Source organism: Patella vulgata, chromosome 3 (assembly GCF_932274485.2).
Source record: "Patella vulgata chromosome 3, xgPatVulg1.2, whole genome shotgun sequence".
NCBI lineage: Eukaryota > Metazoa > Mollusca > Gastropoda > Patellidae > Patella > Patella vulgata.
In genome coordinates, this window is record NC_065881.2 from 68,206,981 (window position 1) to 68,229,432 (window position 22,452).

At 35.2% G+C, this 22,452-nt stretch overlaps 2 protein-coding genes across 3 annotated transcripts in view; one reads left to right on the forward strand and one right to left on the reverse strand.

The window, feature by feature from the left end:
- LOC126815694 (ubiquinone biosynthesis protein COQ9, mitochondrial) lies at positions 1 to 19,405 on the reverse strand. Of its 2 annotated transcripts, XM_050541570.1 has the most exons (9): positions 19,298 to 19,405; positions 6,833 to 6,935; positions 4,836 to 4,963; positions 4,415 to 4,565; positions 3,886 to 3,967; positions 3,262 to 3,366; positions 2,117 to 2,272; positions 1,910 to 1,963; positions 1 to 1,218 (listed from the first exon to the last, which is right to left on the reverse strand). In XM_050541570.1, exons 1-9 carry the CDS (start codon positions 19,353 to 19,355, stop codon positions 1,174 to 1,176), a joined length of 882 nt encoding a protein of 293 aa, XP_050397527.1. In that variant the 5' UTR covers positions 19,356 to 19,405; the 3' UTR covers positions 1 to 1,173. The 2 variants fall into 2 exon arrangements, with proteins under 2 accessions (XP_050397527.1, XP_050397526.1); XM_050541569.2 differs by lacking the exons at positions 1 to 1,218; positions 1,910 to 1,963; positions 2,117 to 2,272; ... (3 more) ...; positions 4,836 to 4,963; positions 6,833 to 6,935 and adding an exon at positions 9,097 to 12,005 and having other exon boundaries at positions 19,298 to 19,386.
- LOC126815701 (carboxypeptidase B) overlaps positions 7,439 to 22,452 on the forward strand; it is a 23,139-nt gene continuing 8,125 nt past the window's right edge. The window contains exon 1 of the mRNA XM_050541583.2: positions 7,439 to 7,457. The gene's annotated coding sequence lies outside the window, so the exon portion shown is untranslated. The remainder of the gene's footprint in view (positions 7,458 to 22,452) is intronic.

Here is a 22,452-nt window from a genome sequence, read left to right on the forward strand (position 1 = left end):
TGAGGCTGATGTCCCCCGCCGAAATCCAAAAATAAATAGATGACACATATTTATTAATCGCACATTTATTTTTTTCAAAAGTATCGAGCAATCAAACTATACACTAAGTTTCAGCACTCTCCATCAGATAGAATCAAAGTTATCTTGTCCCAAAGCATCGACTAATGTAAATCATTGAACTCAGCCATGACATGACAGCAGAGAATATTCATTATCGAACTAAGTCAAGGTATTGATGTAATAAAGCTATACACCAAGTGTCCTCACTCTCACTTAATTCGAACTAATGTTATCGTGTCCCAAAGCATCAACCAATCAAATTGCTTATCCCTGCTTACCCTAAGCAGAAAATTCTCATCTTCAATCTCCATCAAGGCATTCACCTATCAGACACCTACGCCAAGTGTGAACATTCTAACTCAACTAGAATGAGAGTTATTGTGTTCCAAAATCTTGACCAATCAAATTGCTTATCTCTGCTTAACCTAAGCACAAAATGCTCATGTTCGAACTCCATCAAGACATTGACCTAATTAACACCTACACCAAGTTTGAACATTCTACCTCAATTAGAAGGGGAGTTATTGTGTTCCAAAGTCCCGGCCAATCAAATTGCTTATCGCTCTGCTTACCCTAAGCAGAAAATGCTCATTATCGAACTTAGTCAAGGTATTGATGTAATGAAGCTATACACCAAGTTTCATCACTCTCACTTAATTAGAACTAAAGTTATCGTGTCCCAAAGCATCAACCAATCAAATTGCTTATCTCTGCTTACACTAAGCAGAAAATGCTCATCTTTGAACTCCATCAAGGCATTGACCTAATAAACACCTACACCAAGTTTGAACATTCTGGCTCAGTTAGAGAGAGTTATTGTGTCCCAAAAAGTGTGACGGACGGACAGACGGGGGACAAAAAAACCTAAAACGCTTAGACATAATTTCACGGTATTAATGTCATATATATTATTTTTATTAACATTTTTTCGTTTTAAAAATGTTGCCATTTATATATCTACAACACTATATTTACAGTTCAGTGACGGTAACAAACAACATTTATAATTATAGTTTGATAACATGATTGTTGTTATATCTGTCTGTTTCAAAGACTTTTTCCTTGTTTATTCACCGGAAATTAAACAATTAAATTTACAGACATGTCAAATCTTCAACCATATCTGTTCCGATAATTAACACCCATAACATTGCTAGTCTGAAAAAGAAACATAAACAGAATTTATATTAAACAACATACTATGCAAAGACATTTTTTAAAGCAACGTAGACTGGTAGATGGGTTCAACAATGTTGACAGGAGTAGGTGGGTCTAACAATGTGGACTGGAGTAGGTGGGTTTAACAATGTAGACTGGAGTAGGTGGTTTAACAATGTAGACTATAGTAGGCGGGTTTAACAATGTAGACAGGAGTAGGTGGGCGAGTTTAACAATGTAGATTGTAGACAGGAGTAGCATGTGCTCAATGGAATTCACTATAAAAGGCCTATTGAATTTATTCTCTTAAAGATACATTATGGAAGATTAGATAAAGAGCTGACAGTTCTCACTATAATAGTTAAAAACTAGATAATGTAAAGTACGATATAAAAAATAGTCTCGATTATCCTTTTTTTGGATTTAATCAACAATGAACATTGAGCAACAGATCGGATTCAAATCCAGTGAAAATCCGACACATTAGATGGCATCGAGAATTGAATAAGGTCTTTTCATGTTAATAAATGTCTAATTAATAGTTTATATAACATTTCAGGCCTAAAGGAAGAGCTGCAATAGGCAGATTTAGCTCTTGCATAATGTATGTTTAATGTCATTATTTTGCCCCAATGATCACCATACCATGACAAATTTATTTTTGTAATAATCTTATTCAAAAGATCCTCACCATTATAAAAGCTCCCCATAAACCTTCAGACAAAGCAGTTCCAAATTGTTGTGTCTGTAAATAAAATTTTGTAACAATTAATAATTTTACACACAAATGCATAATTTTGAAATTCATTTTGACTTTTCAATGAAAAGGGAAGTTTTAATCAAATTGAGATTTCAATGTCAGTATCTTATGCATGCACAATGAGTAGTTAAAACTTACATTTCTAACTCGAGACCCAAATACAGCAAGGTCATTAAGTCGTCTGTCAAGGAATTCCCATGTATTTGTAAAATCTTCAGAGTTATCTTGAACCATATAGATCTCAGTACTTTTATAAACAGCTGCTAATGATACTCTTTTTGTATACCAATTAAACTATAAAGAAAGCCACACATTGTCACATTAAATATAATTTCATGCTCAGAAAGAAAGAAATTGTTAGGGTTAGTATCTTTTTTTAGCCTACTTGACAGTGTGCATGTTAGTAATATACTTTATTCTTGGTCTTTAGATAGAATGCAATGGGTTAAACAACTTGCCAACAAATTACTTACAAAAATTTGAGGCTAACATTCAATTATAATGTAATAATTATGTTTCTTATGTAATGTCAGTGTAGACCACTGCTTTTCCAAAATCTGACTGTCCAAGTTTAGTTTGTTTACATACAAATGTGTACCCAGTATCCAGGTGAATAGTAGAAAAAGAGAGAGAGAGAGAGAGAGAGAGAGAGAGAGAGAGGGGGTTTAACATCCACTAACACACATTAGGTCATTATAGAACTAACATATGGTTCAATCTTATTTCAATAATTCGCTTGCACGTAGGGGTCTTTAGCAGGGGGAGGAAACTGGAAGATTTGGAGAAAATGCACGAGGTTGGACAGGTGAACCTACTCCTTGTCACTACAACTGAGGAATCGAAATTACTCCACTTAACTCAATGACAGACCTTCCGATCCAGACCCCCTGTGAATGGGATAGGAATGGAGATAAGCATCGCATCAACATTTTACTTCCGTCATTTTGAGACACACAGACAGTTAGTTTTAAACTATGGTCATGTGTGCAATACTAGGGAGGATAATTTTGCTTGGACTGTTCTGCATCTGCCTATGATCAAATTCCAAATGTCAAGAGTTCTTTAGATGTACTGCAGTGTACACATGGGTGGGTGGAGCCCGTATTTCATCGAATCTGAACCAGGCAACACCACTTTCATCGTCTGCTTCCCAACAACTAGACAAGCTTGTCATGACTTTTAAACACTGCCCATTTTTGGCAATAAATGATAATTATCAGCAGTATAATAATTTTACCATTCTGAAACAGTACCCACCAAATAAAATAAAATAGTAAACTTACATCAGTAGACTTATCACCAGCATAAAACCAGATGTCATCCATTAATCTTGACAAATTTTTCCACGATTCTAGAGCATTCTGGGGTAATGTTTGTATTGCCATAGCCTGAAAATATAAGTCAATCGAACTAATAACACAGACCTTTGGTAAATACAAAGATATCAACACCAATTGGGAAGGTCAATCGAATAATCTGATAAACTTTGTCTTTATGACTACTGGTACAGCCCAATATTCTACCATTAAATCTGAAAACCTATGACATGTAAAGTGACCAGAAGGTTCTGATTTAATGAAATGGAGCAGGGTTTAACATCTCGTCAATACTTAATATAGGTCATTCTGAGACAAACATACTGTAATGATTATTAGTATGGTTCAGTGGGAAAGAATTTTGCCAATACAGCTGCATTTTCACCCTTCTCTTCTTCAAAACCAGACTTTAGGGTTTGTTTTGTCCCATTCGAATGACTTTTGGCAATAAGGTCACACTGAAATTCAATAGATTGCTTCCTTATGCCTGCTTTAGAGTTTTGACAAAGAGGTTTTTGGTACATTTGCATAATGAATCTACAGGTATATATATTTAGTGGGTGATTGTGAAATATTTTATGAATAACATACCTGAGGCCACTTCTCTATGTAAGGTGTTATCATTCTAAGTCGCATTTCTACAGCATCTTGTATAAATGGTTTAGTTTTCAACCTAATGATAAAAAATATTGTTTCTATCTTGTGGGTTCACCTTCAAATTAGCAGAACATGTAAAAGCAATTTAACTTACAGAAATTGAACAGATTTTATTGCCGCTGCCCTGGCAAATCTAAACTTATTGAATCTTGAAAACCTCCACATGTCTCAAGTACAATGTTTGAAAACTCTAATTTCTAAATTGGTAAGCTACCAAATTAACGTTTGTTTACAGTGATGTCATAGAGAGAAAAACAATAGGTATTATTCAACAAGATTGTAAGTATTTGAGCTTAAAAACTGTTAAAATTTCTAAATTAAAATGCATATTCAACTATTAGTATGATTAAAAGCTGATTTAATACGACAAATTATTCTGGTTTGCATAGATTTATTATCGCTTTAGAGACAATTTATATTGTACCTCTCTAACTTGGAAATTATTCAGTCATAAATCACCTACTTTTCTCCCTGTTCCTTGGCTTTAGAAACTTTTTGGACAAGATGTTCAGCTAATTGAGCATTACTTGTAGAATAGAAATAATGAATTAATTCAGCGCCTCCTCTTTCAAACATTCCATGAGATATAGATGGTAAACCTTCTGCTTCAGCACCTTAAAACAAATAAAAGTTGTTCAATTAAAATTATCTAATTCACAACCTTTAGTTTACTGATCGTCCAATTAATTAATCAAAAGAACTGATTTAAGATTTGGACAAGAATCTTAACCATAAGTGAAAGCAGAAAGTTCCAATAGCTAATAAAATTTATTAACAATCAATGCCTGTATAAAAATTGAGACAAAACAGATACACCAATTTCATATTCTACAGTCAGACATATTTAAATTTCAATTTTTAATTATATATGAAAAAAATCTAACCAGCAGTTAAAGTTTTATTGGTCCACCCATGTACATTTACAAAGGGAAGTGCAGCCTTTAATATTCTTTGTCTAATATCTTCTTCTTCTTGTTCAACAGATTCCCTTTGTTTTCTTGATTCCCTCTCTCTGAAACAATGTAATATTTCATTAAATACAGATTCAATCTGATGTATCAGAACGCAGTATTGCAGATTAATGCTGCATCATTATTACCTTAAAATTCACAAACAACATATGTTGATCAGGTCACTACATAAATTTTTTATACATGTAGTTTTAACAAAGTGGCTCAATAAAACTTTTAGACAAGTTAATTATAGGCTTTTTATTTACATATTAGCTTTTGATTTGTATACTTTCTTTTTGGGTACCCTTTGAAAAATAGGAGAGAGAGAGAAATGGGGTTTAACATCCACTAGACACAAACTAGGTCATTTCGGGACTAACATATGGTTTAATTTTATTTCAATAATTCGCTTGCGCATAGGGGTCTTTAGCAGTGGGAGGAAACTGGAGGACCCGGACAAAACCCACGAGGTTGGACAGGCGACCCAACTCCTTGTCACATACAACCGGGGATTCGAAACAACACCAGTTGACTCAATGGCAGACCTTATGATACAGCGCGTACGTGCTAACCATTCGGCCATCCACCCCCTCTGTGAAAAATAGGACTTCTCCTTTAATAATATGTTGGTCAGTAATGATATATTTGTAATGATGGCCAAAAGTGGGGATGAGGTACTAAATATGTCATTGCATTGGTACTAAGATTCCAGTGATTTATATGTCAAATATAAACTTTTTTCTTTCACAATGAGTTTACACTTGTATTTGTTGATTATAGAGTACCTGAACGTGATATTAAACATTCAATGAATAAAATGAAATGTCGAATCATATCCTATTTTAATTCACACCTAGTTTTACATTCTCTCAAGAACGTATTCCAATTTTATTGCGTATTCAAGTGGTTGATATAAAAATGTTGGTCAAACAAGAGTCAACAGGATATTTGTCATATTAATATTTAGGTATTTAGGTCTATGATTGAAGTCAAATATTTTTACATTAAATAAATGAAATGAGGTTTAACGTCCTGCTGCTCTAATAAGAAGGTTACATTAAAAGATATGTTTTTTCAAGGTCATCTATTTAAATTTAATCCTCCAAAATTTATAATTTTAAAATGGAATAAGAAAAATATTTTAACTTATCAATTGCAAAAAATTGAACTTAAAGATACATTATGTAAGATTTAGATAAGGAGCTAGCCATTCTTGCTATAATAGTTCGAAAATAAATAATGTAAAATGAATAATGTGAAAATTTCATTTAAATTACTCTATTGTGAGCAAAGATATTAGCCTTTGAAGGTTTGACAAGATGTGTGCAATAATTTCAACCACCATACTGGAGCTAACTCTCGCTCCTCCATTTTTAAAATAAATCAAAATATGGCTGAACCGTTCTAATCTATTTAATATCGAATAAATCTGATGCCATCAAGAGTTGATTATGGCCTGGATCAGTTAATTAATGTCTAATTAATAATTCAGAAAACATTTCAGGTCTAAAGAAAGACCTGTAATAGGCAGATGTAGCTCTTGCATAATGTATGTTTAATATGGTAAAAAATAGTTAATAGTAAGCGCAGGGGACCACACCACACACAATAACACAAGACAAACCTAGAAACAGGACACAATTGTCAAATTCAATCTTTTTTTTTTGAGGAAGTCAAATCCTTATAATAAAGCATAGATCAACATAGTTTAAAACTCAATATATCCAGAAACAGGCAGTACATAAGCCCCCATCAGCTTTATTTATTCAATAGCATGAATTGTTAATCTGTAGTGTTATTCATTAGGAACATGTGATTTCTGAATACAACAAACTTGACACTCCTTCATACCAGTCTTAAATTCTTAAATCATGACACATGCCCTGACGTGCAGTAGGCCTTACATGTAACATCATTTTTTTACTTACTCATTTGTGAACTCATCTGTATATGTTGTGTTATCTTCATTACCAAAATTTCTACATGTTTTACTTAAACTTCTAAATTGTAACTGAAAAGCTTGATTTATACCTGAAAAATAACATTCATCAAATTTTCATGGAACTTTCGAAATATAAATACATAACTCCAGTCTCATTTAAGAGCTGAGGTGGCTAAGTGAGGCACTTGTTACCTAACATGGAGGTCCTGGGTTTGATCCTGATGTTGGTTGAGTTAGTCGTTCGGATGGGACAGAAAAACGGAGGTCATGTGTACATAAAGAAGATTTGACGGTTGGAATTCAATTTTGTTATAGCACACTGCAGGAGCAGAAAAGTAGGACATTAAAAACTTACGCCAGATTTCATTAAATTCCAGTCTGATTAAAATCAGATGATAAAAGTAGTTTCGTTGTACAACAATGACATATTCTTTGAAGTTTGTAATCAGAATATGAACTTAATGGCCAATCAATCTGAGTGCAATAATGTACAGGGCTGTGTTCTGTGGGGAATTTTTAAACCCAAACATATTCATGTATTTTAGAGCTTTTGTTTCGTTCAATTATAAATACAACTCTCATTTGTGGAACATAGATGTGACAGAAAGTAGGTTAGTTCAAATTCTATCCAAATCTTAAAGATACATTATGGGAGATTAGATAACGAGTTGGCAGTTCTCACAATAATAGTTAAAAACTACATAATGTAAAGGCAATTTGCTGAAAATTCCAGTCAAATTGATCCACTATGAACCGAGAAATAAGCGATCAAAAGTTTTGCATAGCCTCCGTCATCATTACTGAAGTCGGTACGACAAAAATCATAGTCTCGATTATCCATTTAATCATTAAATCGAGAAGGAAAGTTATGCAGCAAATCGGATCATAATCTAACAATTATCGCAGGCTAGCGTTGACATCGAGAGTTGATTATGGTCTTGATACGTTAATTAATGTCTAATTAATAGTTTATATAACATTTCAGGCCTAAAGAAAGACCTACAATAGGCAGATTTAGCTCTTGCATAATGTATGTTTAATGATATTGCATGTTCATATGAGCAAAGAGCTTATATTTAGACATGTCTCTAAACTTATAGCCAATTAGTTATACTAACATTTTATTGAAATTTCTACTTGGAACATCTTGAAGCCATGGTGGCTCAGTCAGTGATTAACAAGGAGGTCCGTTGTTCCATCCCATGTTGGCTGTTTGGTTAACCCTTTGTCAGTGGTGTTGGACAGAGTACTTGGATGGTACAAAAACTGAGGTCCTGTGTCCATGAAAGTTCCCAATCAAAATAAGAATAGGTCGTAGTGCCGCTTTCCAGGCATCATTACCCACATAACTTCAGATAACCATTACTTAGTATCAATCGATTTTAAAGTTTGACCAATATGTTTCTGAATTTAACATGGTCTGATTAGGTTAAAATGCCAACCTTTTTTGGGGTAATTTGTAAGACTGACAGATGCTGTAATGAGCGATGGATAATCTAAAGTATACATCAAACAAAAGCCTTGTCTTTTTATTGACTTTTGTGCTGTCCAACCTCGTGGGTTTTCTCTGGGTCCTCCGGTTTCCTCCCACTGCTAAAGACCCCTACGCGCAAGCAAATTATTGAAATAAAATTAACCATATGTTAGTCCCAAAATGACCTAGTTTGGGTCCAGTGGACCCTAATCTCTCTCTCTTATCTCTCTCACTTTTTATTGTGTGTGACCGAGATCAAATTATTATCAGGTTAACTACCCTAATTACTCATTAACAACTTATTAAACAGTCGCAATTAATATCTTATATTATTACACAATTCTTTGTAGTTGTGGTCTTTTGAAGTTCCTTTCTTGTTTAAAGTTGGATGTTTAAGCAAAAGGACAAAGATTAAAGATACATTAAGCAAGATTTAGAGAAAAAGCTGGCCGCTCTTGCTTTAATAGTTTAAAAATAGATAATGAAAATTGAATTTATTGAACAGACGGAAACTCCACCTGCCATTGATGTTCTCGTTTGTCAAGCACCATTGTCATGATAATCAGCGAAATATTGATTGTCACTTGTTTCAGCAGCTTTCTCCGGCCATATTATCATTTAAATGCAGATTTGGCAGACACTGTCAAATCAGAGAGAGAGAGAGAGAGAGAGAGAGAGAGTGAGAGAGAGAGAGAGATAAAGAATGGGGTTTAACTCCACTCAACACAAACTAGGTCATTTAGGGACTAACATATGGTTCAATTTTATTTCAATAATTCGCTTGCACGTAGGGGTCTTTAGCAGTGGGAGGAAAACGGAGGACACAGAGAAAACCCACGAGGTTGAATAGGCACCCCTACTCCTTGTCACGTACAACCGGGGAATCGAAACCCCGCCAGTTAACTCAAATGACAGATCGTATGATACAGCACGCATGTGCTAACCATTCGGCCATCCACTTACCCACCCCCACCCCACTATCAAATCAACTCCTTATCTAAACCATCCGATGGTCTAGAGAGCTGATTATGGGTTTGCCATGTGAATAAATGTTCACATAATAATTTATATAACATTTAAAGCCTGAAACACACTTGGCAATAGACCAGTTCTCTCACATAATGATTCTTTAATGTTTAGTAAAAGAAAAACATGAATTAGAGGTATCCTTGAAACAATTTCAATAAACCAGGTAAGACCATAAAAAACAAACAAATTTTTAAATCTGTGTATTTTTAAAGCTGCTAGACTTTTAGTTTTCTTCAGGAACAAGATTAGTAATGTAATGTAAAGTAAGATCAGGAATTGGAAGAACCTGTGGAACAATTACAAAAAACATATAAGACTAGAAAAACAAACAGAAATTTATGTTTTACAAAGCTGCTAGTATTTTAGTTCTCTTCAGGAACAAATTAGTAAAGTCATACATGTAGTAGACATTTTATCATGATAGAGTCATACACCAGTGTTGCTATTTCAAAATTTTTCCTGTCAAGACATTGTTTACCGAAAATAAAGGGACATAACACTTATTCTTTAACAAGACGGATTCAGACCACATGTAAACTAAATAATTGTTAAAAACAGACTTCATCCAGAGTCTAAAGTTAGCACCAACATTATAAAATAAGAGAATGTTTATCAGAATCATTAAAGGAAGCATGATGTTTCATCTTGTTTCAATTCAAAACTTATTTCTTTAAAATGTATCACAAGTTTCTAAGCCATAACAATTAATTTTCAAATTGTTTGTTGCTCAATTATTTCTGTAAGTCTGGTCAATAAACTGTCAATCATATCAAATGTATTGAGTGCTGAATGCATAACTTGGATTTCTTGATTTTCCGTAACTGGTGGAAGATGAACACCACCCACAGACACATCAAAATCTGGCACCATTTTCTTCTTTTTCTTTTCATCTGTGAATTTCTGAAGTTCAAGATTGTAGTGAGCTTTAGACATGTCCAATCCAACACGCAACGGTTTCAAAAAATCTATTTCCATGTTCTTCAATTCTTCCCAAATTCCTGTAGTGTTTTGTTTAGGTGGATCACGGATAACAAGATATCGTAATAAATTAAGAACTGTAATAATTCTGTCAGAATGTTCCAATAGATCAGTTGTTTCTTTGTCAGGTAAGGTGGTAGCTATCTTGATTAACCGTTTCAGACGTTGTCCTAAGAACGATTTATTGGGTATATTTTCCTTGAGTGTGTCTTTTATTTCATCTTTTATGAGATTAATCACATAACCTTTGACCCCAGAATGACTACACTTATTCAGAATGTTCTGATATAACTGATAGCGGCCATTATGTTGGAAGAGCTTAATCAAACCAGTAAAAAGTTGCACCGCTTCTTGTCGCAGATCTTTCATTGAACATCTGATCATAATTTCAATAAGGTTGTTTATAACTTTGCTATAATTGTCATTGTCTAGTCTATAGCCAGATATACTGTCACTGGGTAAAATACCAACAAATGATTTCAAAAGTTTCAAGCCTTTAAAAAGCAAAAGTGACTTTGTAGTTTTCAACATGTCTACTATAAATGGTAAATTAAACTCAAAGAGATAAGACTTTGAATAAACACATGGTAACTGATCAGTGCCAAGTTGTTCAGAATGAATCAAATAAGACAAACAACAGAGACTATGAGTTGGTATGATTTCACTGAATCTTAGACTAGGAACTTTTGCAGAATTTTTTTTGGCTTTTTTATTCAGACGTCTCTCATTTTCTTCATTTTCAATCTCCATTTCAGTTTTTCGAAAATTTTCATCCAGCTTTATGATCAATGGTTTCTTATTGACTGCAAATTCCATCATTTTTTGGAAATTGGTTTCCAAATGGGAGAATAAATTCATCAACTTTTCAACACAGACTCGACTATCACTTTTACCAACGTAGCTGTCGGATTCAACATGTAAATCAAGGTATATTACAGGCTGATTTAAGATCTTCAACAGATGAATTTTTAACACAAGAATCTGGGCTTGTATATTTTCATTATGTAGGTTGCATGAGTTTTTCAATGATACCTCTTCAACAAACGGCTTAAGAAAATCAAGGAATGCTTTGAGAACATCGTTTATTTGCTGAACTCTTCCATCCATAGCAAGAAGTTTCCTTTCTTCATTTTCTAGAGCATTGTCCTCTGGGATTGGTTTTGATAAAATATGCCCTGTTAGCGTTTCCAGTGCGAGGTCTAATGAGTGAAATCTTTTGTTTGGCAACCTTAATAATGTTTTCTGAATAAGGAACATAAGAGTAGTAAATCTGATATCATCGTCAAAAAACTCGCATTGCTCTAACAATGCCAGAAGTAATTCCTTTGGATTTCCTTCGGTTACCATATATCTCAAACACATTTCACAAGCTTCAAACAAAATATTGTTATTAATACAGTTGTGCTCAGTTATATGATGACAAACTTCTGAGCATACTTCCCAATAAATTGTCTCATCTGATAATTTACGATCCAGAACAAATTTTTTCAGGCCTTTCCCATCCTTGTGTTGTAAAAAGTTCATGATTTCCTTCAAAGGTTGTTCTGAAATCACCTCCTTTAGGGCGGTTTCTTCATTGACATCCATTTTGATGTTAACTACTGTAACAGGTAGGCAATGGTTATGTTTCTAATGATGATAACTGACTGTGGACTGCAATAGTCAATTTATCAAATATCTGAAACAGATAGAAATAACAAAGTTTATTTAGCTGGCAGGATTAGAGAGTTTAAATAGTGTATGATTTTATGGCATTCAAACTTTAAAAAAATACTGGAAGCCATTTCTGAAACATCTTAGTAGAGAAACGTAAACTTTAAATTTCAGATACAAATGATTTTAATCAAGATGGAGATAACTAGGTAGATATAATGATAAAAAGGTTACTCTATACTTTAATCTGCAAAATAAATCCAAAATGACATCAAGATAGGATTTTTGGTATCAAATAAATAGTTACAAAATAATCGGTTGTTGAAATGATAAAAATGTATTGATGCTTAACACAATGCTAATCATGTAATCTTTAGGTTTGTGTCGGAGGGAAATTTTTCATTGCAGTACTATTTGTTCCTATATTATACAACTTCATATTAGAAAAGAGTTAAAACTGTTCACTGCTTTAAGTAAGTTGAATCCTGCCAGCTTTACAATTATACAGAATCACACATAATGTACAAAATAAAGCATTTTCTTTTATATTCAATATATACAGATACTAAAACAAGTGTTGTTCACAAAACCAAAATAATAAAGTCAGATATCTAAAGAATGCCACAAATTTCATAAAATCCTTTTCCTGTCATACTGTAAAAATCTATGTAAATTAAAAACTGACACATACTAAAGATACATATCTTCACAATGTCATGTCACAGCATTACTACATACTGGTTTTAGTCTACCTTAAGCCCACAGAGATTATACATGTATTTCAAAGATTTAACTAAAAGATACATCAGAATTATGATCAAAATATAGTTTGCCAGGAAATTAAACATATGCCCACCACAATCTATGTGTAAGTTGTTCAAACAGTTATGAATTAACCTACTCATAAATGTCAAATAAAAAGATCAGCTCATTATAACTCAAGCCTATCTAAGATATTAACAGGATTTTCTAACAAAGAGGAAGAATGCTGGATCGTGTTGTAAATATAAATTTCACAAGGATAAGTTAATAACTGCACAGCAGCCTACATGTATAAGTTCTAATGTGATTTAGTAACAAAAGGGCCTAGCTTGTGTAGTTTTTATAGAAAAATATTGAAAACCAATAGATGTCTTTAGATCAATGAGAATTTACATAATACACATATGGTAGAATCTAAAAGTCTTACATAATACGGCCTACTCTTATATCGAATTCCAACTGCAAAGGGATCTTTTCCGTGCACGCCAATGTGTACATGGAACCTCGGTTTTTCATACCATCCGAACGACTAGACAGCTGTCCTTGTCAGGCCCTTCATGCTGCAACACTGACAAGGGGGAAACCACGTCGGAAAATCTGAATAAACTTTCTCGGCCAATGCAGGGATCGAACACCCGACCTCTAGGCTAGCGAGCCAGCGTCTTACCCACTTAGCCACGTGATCCCCCTCAATTATCAATTAGTAGACATTGCATATTTTGAAGGATATCAGTATGTTGAGAAAAAATGGTACCCTGCAAGTTTCAGTTTTACAGTGAAATTTAATTTAGTACTAGCCTACTAGTAGTCATTTTAAATTTTACAGCGAGATCAGAATCTAAACATGTAGTCATGGTCTAATTCTACAGCCCAGCTCAGCGGTATTATCAAAATTATTGTGCAATTGCAAGTCACATTTATTTTTACATTACTACTCTTCTGCCAGTTCAAGCAGTAACTTAAAATAGCTAAGTCTCTATCAATATCATTAAAAGTCTTCGACATCGTAAACATAAATTATTTGTCAATTTAAATCAATTAAAATCAACAGTGATGTTGTGATCTTACCGGGAAAAGATGGGCTTCTGATATCCAATATTCAAGACAAAATAAACATTTTACTATTGGTACACGAATTGTGTACCATAATGCGTTCCAGCGCCATTTGTAACAAGGGACTCGAAGAACGAGGCTAGACATATTCCACAAATCATGTCAAACGGCGATGGCATATTCTTATCTGGAGAGCATGCGCAATAAATACTATCGGTGTAGACTGGAATAACCAGACGCTAGAGATTGCCATTTGATTGAGACTTCTGGCGTATTTCACGGAACATAACTACTGTCTGTTCCAGCTGATACTCCGACTCGAAAAATGCTTGCCATGCCTTCATTTTTTAATTACAATGGCTAAAACTTTGTGACATACCTGGAATTGTCATCCCTTTGATTTCTTCCCTTAGAATAAATGACTAGAAGTCCGATAAAATCCAGTATTCTCTTGTAAATTTCATATATTTCGACATTGTCACTTTCTCAGAACATAAACATTTCGACTACGCATGCGTTAAATGGGGCGCTTGCATTTCGCATTAGGGTAGACAGGTACTTCACAAATTTGGTGCATGCCCATCACCGACGCGCATGAGTTCAACTTGATGTAGTTTACTTAGACAAAAATATCAGCCAAATAGCTCTTGGAGTGGCTACAGATACAAGGAAATGACGGATAATTTTCTTGGGGGACCCCCCCGCAAAAAAAACCCTCTCAGCGGCGTGCCCCGTCTCCTCGGTCAGTGCCCTCATTTTGCGGCGCCCCCCCCCCCCTTTCAAAATTCCTAGATCCGCCCCTGCACTGTTTACCCCCGATGTGAACTTCAACTTTTACTTGTCAGATCTTCAAGTAATGTAGGCCATCGGAAGTATAAAAAACGAAACGAAATACAGATTTGTATTTTAATCGGATTGGAATAGTAAACTTTGGGATAAAGTGTAAAATATTTGTAAGATATCTTAAAAAATTTTGGATTTACAATAGTTTCACATACCGTACCGGTATTCCTTTAAATATAGATCTTTAGATTTAGCATGGACCTTATAATTCATATTTTCTGAAATAATTCTGATACACGTGAATCTAAGGCATGCTTTGGAAAAAAAATCATTGATTTTTAAAAAAGTGGAATATAGTTAATTACTTCCTAAAAACAACGAAAATAACACTTTAGACAATTTTATGAAAAAATATGTCATTTTATTTTTGCTTTCAATCAGTGAAACATTTATTTTTGGAATTAATGATCCCTTTCTCTGTAAACTTTGATATCTTATCTACGGTACTAGGCAAAATTCTTATTTTTAAAACAAATATTAACATTTTTAAAAAATTATTTTGTTTTGTGATATTTTCAAGTACCGTACCAATGCATGTACTGTTCAACAATCATGAATAAACCTGTATTTGATTTGACCCAAATTATCCCACAGTTTTGCCCAGTTTATTTAGATAGAAGAAGCAAGAAATTTTGTTTAAAATAAGTTTAATTTTATTGGCATATTATTCAATAAAATATAAACATCCGACGGCTCGCAAATTTATTTATAGGTGTTGTAAGCCATTTACTCATAATGGAGCAGTACGCATGCCAGGTAACTACAGACGCCGCGAAGGGACATAACTCGTTAACAACTTTCGTTTGGTCGTGATTGACACGTCTCAAATTACCGCGACATGTCTCAAATTACAGCGCGGCACACATCTCTGGTTAAGTTATTAAGCCGTTGCCAGTCCACGTATTATAAGGTCCATGGATTTAGGCACAACATATTTGTTTCTTATGTTGTAGTAGAAAAGAAAAATAAAACAAACGAATGTTAGGAAAATATAGCCCCTTAAATAATGGAATATTGTTATGCACAATTTCAAGATAAAAATTACGCGATATGTCAAGGAATGTGTCAAACAATTATATTACTGTAGTTATTTGAGAAACATAATACAGTGAATTATAAACCAATGAAAAGTTTTTAAAAAAATATTGCCTACGTTCTAAATATACACGTAAATTCTCTGTACGGGGCTCTACAAAGCCGGATCGCAAATTAAGGACGGTTAAAAACAGTTTACCAAAATTAGATACATTTGACCTGACCAATTAGCGACCATCCACAATCTACACAGTAATGGCCCGTGCCGTATGTACATGTAAGTGAATTTCTTTTAAAGATGCATTATGTAAGAGCCACATTTGCCCATTGCATATCTTCCTTTAGGCCCTAAATGTTATTTAAATTATTAATTAGACATTTATTCTCATGACCAGTAGGCCTACATAATCAACCCTCTAAAGTATCGTATGGTCGTGAATTTTAATGGAGTGAAATGGATAATCGAAAATATTGTTATTATCGTAAAAATGGTAGCAATGGAAATCGAGACTGCGCTTTTCTTATCAAAACTTCGTTCAGAATTATGTAATTTGACTGAAGTGTCAATATATTCCTTTATCATTATCTATTTTTAAACTATAATATTTAAACTATCAGCTCTCTATCTTAATCTTTAGATAACAGTCACATATGTCATGTTATTGATTTAATAACTGTCTAAATGATCTTTTATAATATACTATTCAAAACAAGTAGGGGATATTTGATTTTTAAGTGTTATTAAAGTCACCTAATGAAACTGACGAAGAAACAAATGACAAAATGAAATGAAGTTCACATTCATCGATTTATTTCAAATGATCGTTAGACTAAGTAAGGCACAGACTGACCATTATAAGGGTAAAATGATACCCGGGGTCAAACAGCAAAGTTACCACAGCATCACAACCAAGTCAGTAACTGGTAAATCCTCCTCTGTTTGCCAAACAAGCATTGATCCGACGTGGCATACTCCTAATGAGACGTCTAAGGTCATTTTGGTCCAGATTGTCCCATTCCTGTTGCAACGCAGCAGCAAGTTCTTGGACATTGGCAGGACGTTGTTGACGTTGACGTAACCTCTGTCCAAGCATGTCCCAGACATGCTCGATGGGGGAGAGGTCGGAACTCAGTGCTGGCCAAGGTAATGTGGTGATGTTCTGTTGTTGGAGGTAACCTGTAACGATCCTGGCCCTGTGACATCTTGCGTTGTCATCCTGGAAGATGAAACGGCGGCCATGACGTCGTGCGAACGGCACAACATGGACTGCCAAGATGTTGTCCCGGTAGTACTGGCCTGTAACACGCCCTGCCACAACATGTAAAGCCGTTCTTCCAGCAACAGTGATGCCTCCCCACACCATAACAGAACCACCCCCAAATCGATCATGTCTGATGACGTTAACGTCTTGGAAGCGCTCGTTTCGATGACGCCACACCCTCCTACGTCTGTCCAAAAAATCAACAGTGAACCTTGACTCATCTTAAAACATCACATTGCTCCAGCGTCGATTATCCCAGTGTTGACGATCCCTACACCAACGACGTCTTGCCTGAATGTGATGATCTCTCAAACAAGGGATCACGCGAGGACGTCGGGCGCGAAGGTGACCCCTATGCAGTCGATTCCGAATCGTCTGGCCACTCACTCTCACACCAGTGTCTATTTGAAGACGAGCGCTGATCTGATTTGCTGTGATGACACGATTTCTCAAGGCCAAGGTACGGATAAATCGATCCTGGGCTTGAGTTGTCGCCCTTGGTCGACCTGAGCGTGATCTGTCCTGTACAGATTGTGTATCACGGTATCTGGACCATAGCCTGCTTATGACAGACTGAGAAACATTCATCGTCCGCGCCACAACCGCCTGTGTTGTGCCGATCTGTAGCATGCCAAGGGCACGTAACCTTTCATTTTGGGTAAGCCGACGCATATCAAAATTTGTTTTCTGGTCACTAAAACAATTAAACTGATGTTTCCACCCTGGAATTCAATGCCACAATGACTGTAACATTCAAAGTCAGAGTCGTGCAAATCTTGGGTTGGACCCCCATGATGATCCCAAGCATCACCTGCATTCCATGCGGTAGCTATTGGTGCGTTTGGGCGTCACATGTAACTGGAAATGTTTCTTCTGTTAGGTTCTATAGTGACTTTTTTCATAGTCATTTGCATATTTTAGTATTATGCCCCCAAAATCAAATATCCCCTACTTTTTTTGAATAGTATAGTAGTATTATTTTTGGTTTCATTGGGAATTGCGCTACATGCCAGTCTTAGCTCAAGTTTAAAATTTCCAACAGTTCTCAAGGCAAATTTTAAGCCACTGAATAATGCAAACCCCCATTACCAATGGACATTGTGGACCGAGTTACGTTTGAGTATGTCTTGCAGCCTCCTTCCACAATTCTATCACATGTCAGCACGGTAGCGGGTTAAAATTTGCATGTAGCTTATATCGATATAAAAAAATTACAACCTTCGGACGGGGGGCAATTAACTATTCAAGTTAGTGGGACAAACAACCGTGGTCTGGGATTCAGTAAATAACTCTTTGAAAAGAGTTATATTTTACTGGACCGAAACAACCACCAATACATCCAAGTAGGGTGAAACGACTTAAAGCAAACCCAGCACCCCTTGTCCATTTAGGCTCGCCCAGATAACTAGGCCAAACATGGCTGTTTCCAGTAGTAAGATGTCAACAAACTTCGATTTTACAAAGGAGAAAGACTATAAAACTTGACCTGAACTTAGTTCTCACAAGAAAGAAAGCAATGGGGTGACCATTTGAGGTATTTCACGAAGTTTTAGCCATTTTAATTAAAATTTGAAGAAATGACTAGCAATTTTCGAGTCGTAGTATTACCTGGAACAGACAGTAATTTGAAATTACTGTAAAAACGGAAACAATTGAATGTACATGTACATCAGTTTATATACATTCATATTACATTATTATATGCAGTGCGACCCAACTGTGTTAATTTCTTGGTCCCAAATATTAGCGATTTAGCTCCTTTAAAGGGACCATCCCAATTTTAACAGGGTCTCAGAAATAAAAGTCCATGTACAAATTGTACATATGAAATTTAAACAACAAATTAAGATTTCAGGTCAATTTTTTCCTTGGGTGACCTGACAATCTATTGCCGTTCCTTTAGAGGTCTATACAGTGCATGACACACAAGACACATGCTGTACTTGACAACGAAAGGTAAATTTCACCTGCATGTTATAGCGCTAATGTGCCCATGTTATTTTTATAAAATAAAAGTCTCATAGTCTGGTTTTATCCAGACACTGTGTAGTAATACAGCTTGGGACACAGGTCTCGCCATTTCCACATGTGACATATCAGACTGACGGGTTTAAATTGTTTGAAAACAGAACACGTATACTGAGTTAGTTTCTCTTCCCTAAGGTAGAGGATTTCAAGGGTTTTTTACACAAATTAAACAGTTTTATTCTCCAAAATAAAATCTAGATTGGACCTTTCCTTATTTTTATCAGAAATTTAATTATGAAGTTTTATATTTAACAAAAATCACATCAGCTTCGTTCTACTCATGCAATGCCTGTTAAATATTAAGAAGATTAATGTTCTAAACTGAATTAAATACCTCTTGATAACAATAAAATCGTTTTGAGATAATTTTTGGAGTACATGGGGGCAGCCATCTTGTTTGTTGCATAATCCAAGGGAAGTAACTCTACACATTGACAGATATGGACTCAGACAAGTCCATCCTCGGTATCCCCAGTGTTGTCATTCCGATCTACACCACTAAAGTCTACGAACCAATCAAAAACAGTTTACAAACCAGTCGTTTCGCCTTTACTTTTATAAGGGTAAATAACCATATTCATGTCCATTTACTGAATGATTTATGTAAATGATGTATATATTTCTAATTCATTTCTATTTAATTGTATTATCAAAATCTGTAGTATATTTCGCTGATTTCAAATATGTATGTTTGACATTTATATGTTTGACTTTTGTTATTATTATTACTATTCGTCCTTTGTCTGAAATGTTTCATTTTGTTATGTTTATTATTATTGAACAGATACATTGTACTTGGCAATTTGATTCACAATGCGATATGACTTCTAAAGCACCAGGTATTCACAATAAACTTTCTACAATATCACGTGGACGTAAAACTTCGCGAACGAACGAACGCTTCCAATAAAACTCTTGAACCTACATATATATGAACGTCCGGTCTTCATTAATATAATATTATATAATTTGTTTATAAATACGCATTTAGAATAATTTGGACTTCTCTCATTTAGGCTAACTCCTAATCTTGTCCGATGAGAGTTACTATCCTTTGCCAACTTCCTTTTCAATTAACGATTTATGGGATTGGTCGATAAAAATAGCACAATCATCAAGGGTGGATAACTTAAAAATGTGCTCCCCCCCACCATAGATTAACCCAGGTGTTAGTGGATGGGTTATTAAAGGTTTTTAGTCATGTTCACCATCTTTGTGTGAAGATAATTATATCAAAGTATGCGCGAAACGAGAAACACTGACTTCACTCAAGCCGAAACTCACACATAGTTTATACCCACATCAATTTTTTTTTTTTTTTTTACTGTTCGTTAGATTTCATAATCTATTTAAATTCAAAGTTTGAATGCTTAGATATGCATTATGTAGGATTTAGATAAAGAGCAGACAGTTCTTGCAATAATAGTTTAAAAATAGATAATGAATGAGTGAAATATGACTGTTTGAAAAATAGTGTAGCCACGATTTTTATTGATGTTAACTTATGATAATAAACAATGTTTCGATTATCCATTTTTAAATTAAATTATTAAATAGCGACCGTGTTACAATCCGTTCAAAATCACAACTACCCGATGCTCTAGAGAGTTGAGTATGGCCTTGTCATGTGAAAACATATCTAATTAATAGACAAAAGTACGGTGGCTGATTTAGGACACGCAAAAAAAAAAAAAAAATATCTCGAGCGCTCGAGATACTAAGTCGAACGCTTCAGATACTAAGTCGAGCGCTCGAGATAGTTAATTTGAGCACTCGAGATAATTAATTCGTGCGCTCGAGATAATTAATTCGAGCACTCGTGATACTAAGTTGAGCGCTCGAGATAATACAATCGAACACGGGTCAACCGATGTTTTAATCTGTATAATTTTGTGCATTATTTAATGATAAACTTGCAGAATAAAGATATTCATTTGTTCGTTTTTACAGAACATCCAAAGCTGCAGTGACGGAGCGGACCCCCCCCCCCCTCCACACACACACACACACCCACACACACCCACCCACTCCATCCCATACTCATCACCACCACTAAATATTTTACGTTATATTTACTCACTTCCAAGTGGGGAATATATCGCAAGTTATTATATGAATCAATAATTGTATATATCGAGGTTACAGAGTTTTCCTAGGTGAGACTGACATTTTCTCTTATCTAGAAGCTCGGGTCTGATTCAAGGTTATTTATTTCATTCTGATCATTGCCTAATTGACCCTGGCGCAAGTGGCGCGATCTTCCGGGCTTCTACATTCAATCCCCGCACCCTACAGGCCGCAAATCTTAATCGATCATCTTGAAAACTTTTCATACTTATTCCTTATACCCTAAAGATGACCTCTATTATTTTTGGTGCATGTCTGGCCCCCTGGGACAGAGCCACATCAAATTTTTGTGTGTGTTTCTCCTACAGGGCACAATTCTTAACAGATCCTTTTGAAGCTTTGCATACCTATTCCTTATACCCTAACGATGACCCCTATTGTTTTGTTTTTTGGGTTTTTTTTTGGTGATTGCCTGGTCCCCAGGATCAGCGCCACACCCATTTTTTTCTTTGTGTATCTCTGTGTTGCCTACAGGCCAGGATTCTTAATGGATCGTCTTGGATTTTGGCATATGTATTCCTTATAGCCCAAAGACGACAACTGGATGTCCCGACCCCCAGGGGCAGAGCCACGCACAATTTTACAGGCCGCAATTCTGAATGGATCAGCTTGGAACTTGGCATATTATTATGTATTTCTTATGGCATCAAGGTGGCAACTATTGATTTTGGGCGCGAAGGGGGGGGGGGGTGAATGTTGAAGATCGTGCCACTTGCGCCAGGGTAAATTAGGCAATGAAGAGTTCCTACACATATGAAATATATAACCTTGGATCAGACCCGAGCTTCTAGATAAGAGAAAATGTCAGTCTCTCCTAGCAAAACTCTGTAACCTCGATATTGATTCTTATAATAACATGCCTTATACTCCCCCCTTGGAAGGGGATAAATATAACTGGAAATATTTAGTGGTGGTGATGAGCATGGGATGGAGTGTGTGTGTGTTAGTGTGTGTGTTTGTGTGTGTGTGTGTGTGGGGGGGGGGGGGGGGCTCCGTCACTGCAACTTTGGGTGGGCTGTAAAAACGAACAAATGGATATCTTTATTCTGCAAGTTTATCATTAAATAATGCACAAAATTATACAGCTTAAAACATTGGTTGAGACGTGTTCGATTGTATTTTCTCGAGCGCTCGACTTAGTATCACGAGCACTCGACTTAACTATCTCGAGCGCTCGACTTAGTATCTCGAGCGCTCGAGATATTATATTTTTTTTTGCGTGTCCTAAATCATCCACCGTACAAAAGAAAGATCTGCAATAATAAGATTTAGCTCTTACATAATCTTATAGATAAAACGCGAAACATATGACAGTAAATACAAGATAACGTATATCTTGTGATGAAGGTGTGACATACTTAT

Bases quoted from the DNA above. Each gene is read 5' to 3' on its own strand.
- LOC126815694 (XM_050541569.2), bottom strand. From the start codon at position 11,914: ATGGATGTCAATGAAGAAACCGCCCTAAAGGAGGTGATTTCAGAACAA.